The following is a 10221-nucleotide window of genomic DNA, read 5'->3' on the forward strand; positions in this document are numbered from 1 at the left end:
ATATTGATTATTGAAGTTCATAAAAAATTATTTAAGGGTTGTTTTTCATGCTAATCATTTTGTCCTCTTCCAACTCATGCGTCATTGTATGCGTTAGATAAGGACAGAACGATCAGCATGAAAAGGTCTATTGTTAATAGAGAAAAACTTTGCATTAATGAAATATTGACACTGTTGTCAACTTAAAAATTAATAAAAAATATAAATTTTGAATTGGCACTTTTTTGCCTTAGGCCTGAGCAGAATAGAAACGTAACTGGAATCGTGATCGGAATAATGAGTTGGAGAAAGACAAACAATATGTCTATCCTTCTCTAACTCATTCTTCCGGTTACGTTTGCGATGACGATTCCGGTTTCGTTTCTATTCTGATGCTCAGGCCTTTATTGCTATTGTTTTTGAATCGTTATTGCGGTAACCCGACGACATGTTTTACAAAAAGTGAGGTTATGATATTTTTTTGACTTTTGTGACATTTGTTACGTATATTACGTAATTTAGGTAACATCGTGCATCTTAAAAAAAAGTTATTGAAGAAGCAGCTTTACATCCCTGCTAGCATGCTGTCAGCAGCACCGTATTTGTATGCACCATGCTTAATAATGTAAACATTAGAATTGGTTAGAATATAGACGTGAATAAATATAGCAATGACTTTGTTTAATGTAGGAAACAAATTTCCACAAAAATTTCATTTGCTACTTTCTGAGAAAGATACTAAATTATATGAAAGAAAAATAAAGGTAAATGTTTAAAAATACGTGTTCTATATATGTACATATACACTGTAAAAGAAATTTCCTGTGTTTATATACATTTCCGATTTGTATTTTTTTTGTATAAAAATTTGTAGAATTACATGATTCAATACGGTAATTTTAATACATTGAATGTGGCAGTTTTACATTTTTCTCTAATTTTTCCCCTTTCAAACAATCGGATGAAAAATAAAAATTCTGCACCAGATTTAGTGAACAAAACAATTTTTTTCATTTTTAGTAATCTCTCAAGTGATTTCGATCTAAATCTTTTTTGTTTTAAAAAATCAATTTCTTCGATAAAAATTTAAATATTTTTTATTATCATTTGACAACAGTCCACAAATTTATTCTACTTTATAAAAAAATGTTTTGTGCAATAAATCAATACCAATTTCGTAATTATAGAAATGAAAAATAAAAAACGTTTGCCCTGAGATTTACAGCAAAAATACAAAACTATAATGAGCCAAAAGTTCTGAACATTCAAATGAATGAAATATTTTTTTCAATCTATAAATTATTAAAAATTATGATGGCAATGTAAAATAAAATAGTAAATTAAACAATTTTATTAAATTGATAATTTCTTTTTAGATATTTAAAACAATATTTTTTAAAAAAATTTCTTAGTTCTTCACGAGAAAGGAATTTGACAATTTGTCACATTAATTGCCATTATAAAATATTAACGTGTTGCACAACTCCCCATTCTCCCCTATTAGGGTAAATGTACTAATTACGGCGCGATTCGAGTCAAAATACCTTTAAGATAGAAAATTGGACATTTCTATTGTATAAACTCAATTTAAGACTTATTAAACTAAAAGCTTATGTTATTTAGATATTAAAAAAAATTTTTAACTTTATAAAAATCGATTATTTAAACAAATATAAACTAATACCGTAATTATCGGAACGCATGATTATGTTCTAAAAATCATTAGTCATAATTTACATTTTATCGAATTTTATTTGTCCTAATTAGTTTTAAGCCGAATTTTTACTTACCCGAAAAATCATTGAACAGAATTTCTAATTGCTAAAATTTTCATTTTTCCGAACAGACAATCGAAAGAAGGATATTGGCGCGGTTTTTAAAATCAACCAATCAAAAATTATTCATAAAATTGTGATTGGTTGATTTTAAAAATCGCGCTGAAATCTTTCTGTCGATTGTTTGTTCGGACATTTGAAAATTCGGACAAATGAAAATTCTATCAATTAGAAATTCTATTAAATGATTTGTCGGTTAAGTAAAAATTCTGTAGTATGAAAAATCGATTATATGGAAATTATATCAAATAATAATTCGAACAAATGAAAATTCATCTGAATAAAAAGTCTGTTCAATGAAATTCTATCCAATAAAAATTCTTTAAAATGCCTCTTATGTTAAATGAAAATTCGAGCAAATAAAAATTCGAAGAAATAAAAATTTTGTGAGTTGAATTTTCCGTTATATAAAAATTCTTTAATATAGAAAATCGCTTTGATGTGTCCTAACTTAAATGTTGGCCTTTTCTGATTTCACGTGTTTTTTTTAATATTAATCTTCTGACGTGTCAAATTTTTACAATTCTTTTTCTCATTTTTGCCAAAGTATACAACGTTTACCAACGAAATTTTTTTTAAAGTTGTATATTGATTCAAAAATTGTATACAAATACAAAAAATTTATGATGAGAAAAAAGATGCGCCAGGAAATTTCGTACAAGATATAGTAATTTGAAAAAAATTTATTTTTAAAAATTAATTTTTAAGGTACCAGGGGTCAACGAATACCTATTAAATATTAATTATAAAAACACAGGCCTCGAATCAACTTAAAGGCACAAAAAGTCGTTTTAGTCGATTTATATTCCAAAAAAGTGGATTTGTTTTTTATTTTAACAAAAATATTTTACAGATTTTTAAACAAAAATTTTTTTTTTTTATAATAATTCTTTTCGAAGGGTTAAAGTTGAAATTTTTAGAAATAATTAAATTTCAAAAGATATTGTTAATTTTCAAACAATTATTAAATTTTACAGAACTAAAAATAATTTATCCAACAATTTTTGGAAAATATTTTTTAAATTCAATTGAATTTTCAAAGATTTAAAATTGAGATTTTTGAAATTAATTGAAACTTTAAGTGTTTTGTAATTAAAATTTTAGATGATTTCACTAAAAATTTATTAGAAAATGCGGATAAAATACAATAATTTGAAAATCATTTTTAATTGAAAAATGGTTTCAGATAGTTGAATTTTCAAAGAATATTATTAAAATAGTTAAAAATAATTGAATTTCCTTAGAGTTATAATTGAAATTATTAAATTAAAAAAAAAAAAAATTTTTGATGGAAAATTTTAGAAATAATTAAATTTTAGATGCTTTTAAATTCAAATTATTGAAAATTCAATTAATTTTGAATTCAAATTTTCGAGAATAATGAAATTTTATTTGATTTTAAATTTGGAAAATAATTGAATTTCAGTTAATTTTGAATTGAAAATTTTGGGAAATAATTGAATTTTAATTGAAATTTTGGATAATAATTTAATTTAAGTTCATTTTTGATTGAAAATTTGGATAATTAATTTTGAATAGAAATTTTAGAAAATAATTGAATTTTATTTCATTTTAAATTGAAAACTTGGTAAATAATTAAATTGAAATTGAAAATTTTGGATAATTATTGGATTTTTAATTGATTTTGAATTAAAATTTCGGGTAATAATTGAATTTTAGTTTATTTTGAATTGAAATTTTTAAAAAATAATTCAATTTTATTGTGATATTTTTTTTTTAAATTATGAACAATTGTTAAATTTCATAAAAATTTTAATTGAAAAATAATTTTGATATAATTGAATTTGTGATGTATTTAATTAAAATTATTAAAAATAATTAATTTAGTGAAGAATGATTTTAGTTAAAAATTTGTTAAATAATTGAATTGAAGAAGATCTGAAGAAGATCTACATTTTATACTAAAAAAATGTATTTTATTTACATTTTCTTTTCAAATGTAAAAAAAATGTCGCATTTTATTAAAATAAGTCGATAAAAGTCGTATTTTTGAAAAAAGTCGGAAAAAGTCATATAATCCGAGGCCTGTAAACATATAATTTTCATTATTATCATTTAATATGTAATAATATTCTAATAAATTAAATTATTATTGATAATATTAATCTTTAATTTCTTTATAACAAACAATTAAATACTAAATTTGGCGCGCTTGTGCGCGTTTAATTTTGCTAGTTAAATTAGTAATTGTTTAAATGTGCATCTTTATAAGTAATTTTATCAAAAAAAAGATTAAAATAATTTTTTTTTAATCATTTTGCAATAGTTATAATAAATATAATAGTAATAATAGTTATTTTTTATGAATGCGTCGTAATTGATGCACTCACTGTAATTCGTACACTTACCTTATATATGTTTAAGCTTTGTTTTTAGAAAAAAAAACTTTACAGATTTTCAAAAAGAGTTTATTGGAGTTCAAACTGTAAAAATAAAATTTTTGTATATTGCTAGAAAAATGGGGGAGTTATATGTGTTTCTGCATCTGACTCAACAATAACATTGACAACAAAAAATCTGCACAATATTGGTAAAACTGAAACTTACGATGTACAATATATAAATGATTGCATTCGAGAACAAAAGATTTTGGATATTTCCGATTATGCGTAAGTACATGTATTAAATAGTTATCTGCAATTTTCTCGTGATAATAACAGTAAATATTTGTTTTTCTGTTTTAGTTTGAGCAAACACTTTTGTCAAGGATGTGCTATGTGTACTTTATTATATGGAACCAATAAGTGTAAAAGGTATATTTAAAATTTAGTATTTTCTCTGCTCAATTCTAAAAATTCAAACACATTTAATTAATTTACCCATTTAAACGAGGATTAAAATAGAAAATATTTTCATTTTTCTTTTCGTCAGTTTTGTAATACGTTTCATTTGTATTTCCCTTCATGAAATCGTCTCCTCCTCTGAGCTCAGATATTTTTACAGAGGATTGAAATTTGGTATATAATTAAGGTTACAACAAATTGTTTATTTTGTCAGAGGCTTTGTTTAATTTTGTTGAAATTGTTTACTCATGAGTTTTTTGGGGTCGCTGATTACGTATCCGATATCAGTTTTTAAAAATTTCAAAACATCATAAAATTAAATACGCTTATTGGATTTATGAAATAATATTTTAAAAGAAATTTAATTAAAAACACAAGTCGATTAAGTCAGGAAAAAAGTATTTTTACATTTCAAACTAGTTTGATCAGTTTTTTTAAAAAAGATTCAGACATTTTGGATCAAATATTTTCAATTTTGAAAATCCGACTTCAAATTCTTCATCAGTGACCCCAAAAACTCCTGAGCAAATTAAAAAAAAATATCAAACATATTGTATCCGCGATTTTGAATTTTTAAAAACTGATGTCGGATTCATAATCAGCGACCCCCGAGTAAACAATTTTATGAAAATTAAACAAAGCCTTTGACGAAATAAACAATTTGTTGTAACCTTAATTATTTATTAATCGTTTAGGGAGTACACAGCTATATTTTAAAGCAGTTTTTACCCTGTGCCACTCACTTATTGTAACAGGAGATCACTTTTTCTTAAAAATGGTTACTTTTGTTAAATTTTGCAATAAACAAATTAATATAAACAAATAAAAAATTTTAAATCGGGCTCGACAAATCTCTTCCAAATTTTATAACTTTTAATTGAAAAAAAAATTTAATTAAATCGATTCAAAAATAGACTCTAGACTTTTTTGAACAGTAAATTCTATTTTCCTTCAACTGTGCGGTATAAAGATCTCATTTTTCATAAAATATGTAGTGTCTCTTTTAAAACGGAAGCACAGTGTACGATTTTGTCATTTTTTTTTGTAGAAACCTAATCTCTTGAACAAATAAACCAAATTTTATAATCCTTGCATGAAAATGAAGCTAAATAAATGTAGAAATAGAGGAAAATTATAGAGAATCCTTGATCTCAATTTGTGAGCCTTACAGACTTTAGCACAGTTGGTCATTTTTATTTAAAAAAATGATAAATTGAAGTGTATGAACCGGTAAATCAGAGTGAAATTAAAAAAACAATATTTTCCTAAGCATTTAAGGTCGCTGATTGCGAAAATAATGTTAAAATTTCGAAATTTAAAATGGCGAATTCAAAAATGAATTATAAATTAAATTAAATTATTTAAATTTATAAAAATTGGTTGATTTGTTCGAAACTTGCTATTCCAATGTTTTTAAGGTTACTAAATTCAAATATGAGAGTTAAATTAAAAAATCTAAAATGGCGGATCTAATATGGCGGATTAAATTGTTTAAAAATGCTTAGATTTGAACAAAACTTTGTATTTAACCGACATATTTTAATTTAGCGACCTCAAGAACATTGGAATACCAAATTTTATTTTAAATCTAAGCATTTGTAAAATTTTTTTGTCCGATATATTGGATTCACCATTTTAAATTTTTCTATTTATTCTTCATATTTGAATTCATTGACCTCAAAAACATTGAAATACAAAGTTTTATTCAAATTCAAGTATTTTAAAAAAAAATTGTCCACTATATTGGATCCGCCATTATAAATTTTTCAATTTAACTGTCATATTTATAGTGACCTCAAAAACACTTGAATACCAAGTTTCGAACAAATCAATGAACTTTTAGAAATTTAAGTATTTAATTTACTTTATTTTCGCAATCAGCGATCTTAAATGCTTAGGAAAATAGGTTTTTTTAAAAAAAATGTTATGATTTACCGGTTCATGCACTTCAATTTATCATTTTTTAATAAAAACGACCAACTGCGCTGAAGTTTGTAAGGCCTACAAAATGAGATCAAGGATTCTCTATAATTTTCCTCTATTTTACATTTATTTAGCTTCATTTTCATCCAAGGATCATTAAATTTGGTCCATTTGTTCAAAAGATATAAGATTTTGACAAAATCGTATTCTGTGGGACGGTGGTACATTAATGAAGCTGAAGCTGGAACCTTGTTATTAGCACCCATTTAATTTTTGAAATTTTCAAGTTGGTATTGAAACAAAAGAATACCATTTGTCAAAAATCTCAAACATCAAAAGAAAAGTATATAATTCAAAGGTTATTCATTAGAAAACAAATGAATACGACGAAAAAATATCAAAAATAAATTTAAATATTTTTTAAAATAAATAATGAAAATAATAACGACAACATTAAAATTTACAATTACAAATGATTCTATTATTATTTATTAATGAATGCATTTAAAAAGGGGGAGAATATTATTTTTTTTTAAAGCAAGTAGAAGTTAAAGAAAATTAATTTAATTTTGAAAAAATTTTACATTCAAATTCTACGAAAAATTTTTAATTTTTCTCCACAATAAAATTTAACAGTTCCTAAATTTTTTTTCAGTCTTTTGAGGACTGAAGGAAGTTAAAAGAAAATTGTGACCGCGAGACTTGGATTCCAAACGAAATTACAAAGATTTTTCTTTAATAATTCGGAAAAAAAATTCCAATTTCTCCCTTGAATAAAATAATTTTTTTCAGTCTTTTTGAGACCCAAAGAAGTTGAAAAAAATATTGCAAATGTTAAATTTTATTTAAGGGAGAAATTGGAATTTTTTTTTTCCGAATCTTCAACGAAAAATATTTGTAATTAATAATTTTTCGTAGAATTTGAATGGAAAATCTTTTTAAAATTAAATTAATTTTCTTTAACTTCTACTTGCTTTAAAAAAAAACAATAATATACTTCCCCTTTTTAAATGCATTCATTAATAAATAATAATAGAATCATTGGTAATTGTAAATTTTAATGTTGGCGTTATTATTTTCATTATTTATTTTAAAAAATATTTAAATTTATTTTTGATATTTTTTCGTCGTATTCATTTGTTTTCTAATGAATTTGAATTATATACTTTTCTTTTGATGTTTAAGATTTTTGACAAATGGTATTCTTTTGTTTCAATACCAACTTGAAAATTTTAATAATTAAATGGATGCTAATAACTAGGTGCCAGTTTCACCTTTATGGTACATTACTTTTTTCAGTGTGATTTAAAGTGTTTATTATTATTATTTTTTTTCTTATTTACTAGCGTTGTAAAGAATATAATTAATCAGTTCATTGATTTTCTTCCGACGATTGTTGCGTGAATATTTTTAAGTAATTTAATTTTCAAATGTGTAAAATTATAATTTAGTACTTTTTCAAAAAAAAAATTAAATATAATAATACTAATTTTTAGTGTGGATTTACTTTGAGTTACTACAGTGGTCTACTTAAGAAGAAACAATTTTAATCAAGAAGTTTATTTTATTAATAAATTAATAAAAAAAATTGGACTTGAGAATTGTCAGACAGAGGAGAGCGCATTCAAGATATGTGAAAAGAGCAAGAGAAATGGATTCACTAACTGTTTTTGCATTTTTTGGACTTATTCACTGTCTTCTGTATTTTATCCATACGATTCTAACATCGTATTCTATTATCTACGTCAATAAGTTGAAACAGTTACAACTTGGAATTGAATTTTTACGAGTGAAATGGTTTACATCAGCATTTAACGAGTCAATAAAAGTTTGTGCAAAAGCCAAAAAACAATTTTGGCATTTGTGGTTTGACGTTGGTGTTTGTGTAACTCTTTTATTTCTTCCAGTATCAATTTATATTTTAACACAAATGACAATTAATATTTTCAATAGTAAACAAATTGAGAATGATGATAAGGAATCTCTTTCATTGCAACTAATGGTTCCTGGCTTTAATATTCCAATAAATGATTTGGGATATTATATTTTCACATTATTTATATGCAGTACATTTCATGAGCTGGGTCATGCCATTGCTGCGATCAGCGAAGATGTGAGACTCTATGGACTTGGATTTTTTTTAGCTTTCATAGTGCCCGTTGCTTACGTTCAATTATGTAATGATAAATTGTTATCGTCGTCAAAGCGCTCTCAATTACGAATCATGTGCGCTGGAATTTGGCACAATTGTGTTCTATCAGCAGTGGCACTAATTCTACTCAGTTGGGGGACATCTTTGTACAAACCATTTTATTTTACCGAAACTGGTGTTTCTGTGCGAATGATGACAACTAATTCACCGTTAATTGGAGTCACGGGTTTAACAGTGTCTGATACAATTTATAAAATTAATGACTGTTCTGTAAAAAATGACAAGGATTGGAGTAATTGTATATTGAGTTCGATTCAAAAGCCTAATCCTCAGTTTTGTGTTTCGAAGGGTATGCTTCAAAAATCTGTTAATTATGCGTATTCAAAATCATCAGATTGCTGTGATGATCATTCAAAGCAACTTGGGCATTTGTGTTTCGATAATTTGAGACACCTGAAAAATGATAATTTAACTGAATTTCGATGCCTTCCGGCGCGTGCCATTATCACTAAATCTAGTAAATTTTGCTCATCGAATGAGGAGTGTGCGGATAATGAAAATTGTCTAAAACCATTGGTAGAAAATGATACTAAAATTGTTCAAATTAAGCGTAAAAACAAATTGGATGTTCTATTTATCGGCTATCCAATTGATATTTCTCGAACAGTACTTGTGTCCAATTGGGTATCAAAATTTACATTACTATCGTCCGAAATTCCAGAAACATTGACTCTAATTTATAAATATATTGTGATGTTTTCTTCAGGATTAGTTGTTATTAATTTGATTCCGTGTTTTTACTTCGATGGACATTATATTGTAAATGTTGTTGTTTACCTTACTTTTAAATTTACTTTGGGCCATCAAAAGTTTTACAGAATTACATGTTTAACGATAAAAATTATTGGAACCTCATTATTATTTGGTAATATTTTTTATATGATTTTCAGTAATTTTTTTTCCCCTCTTTATTTTAATGTTTCTCGTTAGTGTAATTATTTAATGAATAACATTTAAGAAAATCAATTTCATATCAAGCAATAAAAAATGAGGTGATTATTTTCTAATGTATCTTAAAGAATGAAGAAAAATCAGAAATAAAAGTATTTTTCAGAATTTACGTGAATCTTTTTTCATTTTTTTTAAATATTGTTTAAATTGAATTATGATTTAATTTATTATTAATTAATATTGTAGATTATTTATTTTAGTATTTAAAATGATATCATTTTTGAGTTAAATAAAAGTTTATTTATATAAAAATGTTATAAAAAAGTTTTTTAAAATTCTATGCTCATTTTAAATATGTTAATCATTATTTCACTTCAAGACAAAAATTTATTGTTTTCTCTAATGAAATTTCAGTTAGAGAACCTTGAAGTTAAAAAACTTGCGAGTTTGTTGAAAATTTGGACAGTACCTCGAATTGAAATATATTTTACAATTTCTATATAAGTAAATGTTTTTATTGTTTATATTTATTTTTTGTTCTTTCTTAGTACGGCAAAGTTAGAGTTTAATCAGAACA

At 24.5% G+C, this 10221-nt stretch overlaps 1 protein-coding gene across 2 annotated transcripts; it reads left to right on the plus strand.

Moving 5' to 3' along the window:
* The first annotated feature begins 555 nt into the window (after positions 1–555).
* LOC127287519 (membrane-bound transcription factor site-2 protease) lies at positions 556–9813 on the plus strand. Of its 2 annotated transcripts, none has more exons than XM_051314510.1 (4): positions 556–743; positions 4229–4444; positions 4520–4588; positions 8038–9813. In XM_051314510.1, exon 4 carries the CDS (start codon positions 8193–8195, stop codon positions 9681–9683), a length of 1491 nt encoding a protein of 496 aa, XP_051170467.1. In that variant the 5' UTR covers positions 556–743; positions 4229–4444; positions 4520–4588; positions 8038–8192; the 3' UTR covers positions 9684–9813. The 2 variants fall into 2 exon arrangements, with proteins under 2 accessions (XP_051170467.1, XP_051170466.1); XM_051314509.1 differs by having other exon boundaries at positions 558–743; positions 4290–4444.
* Positions 9814–10221: the final 408 nt, after the last annotated feature.

The sequence above is a fragment of the Leptopilina boulardi genome, unplaced genomic scaffold (assembly GCF_019393585.1).
Source record: "Leptopilina boulardi isolate dan_hultmark-lab unplaced genomic scaffold, ZJU_Lbou_2.1 LbouV2_371, whole genome shotgun sequence".
In the NCBI taxonomy this organism is placed as follows: domain Eukaryota; kingdom Metazoa; phylum Arthropoda; class Insecta; order Hymenoptera; family Figitidae; genus Leptopilina; species Leptopilina boulardi.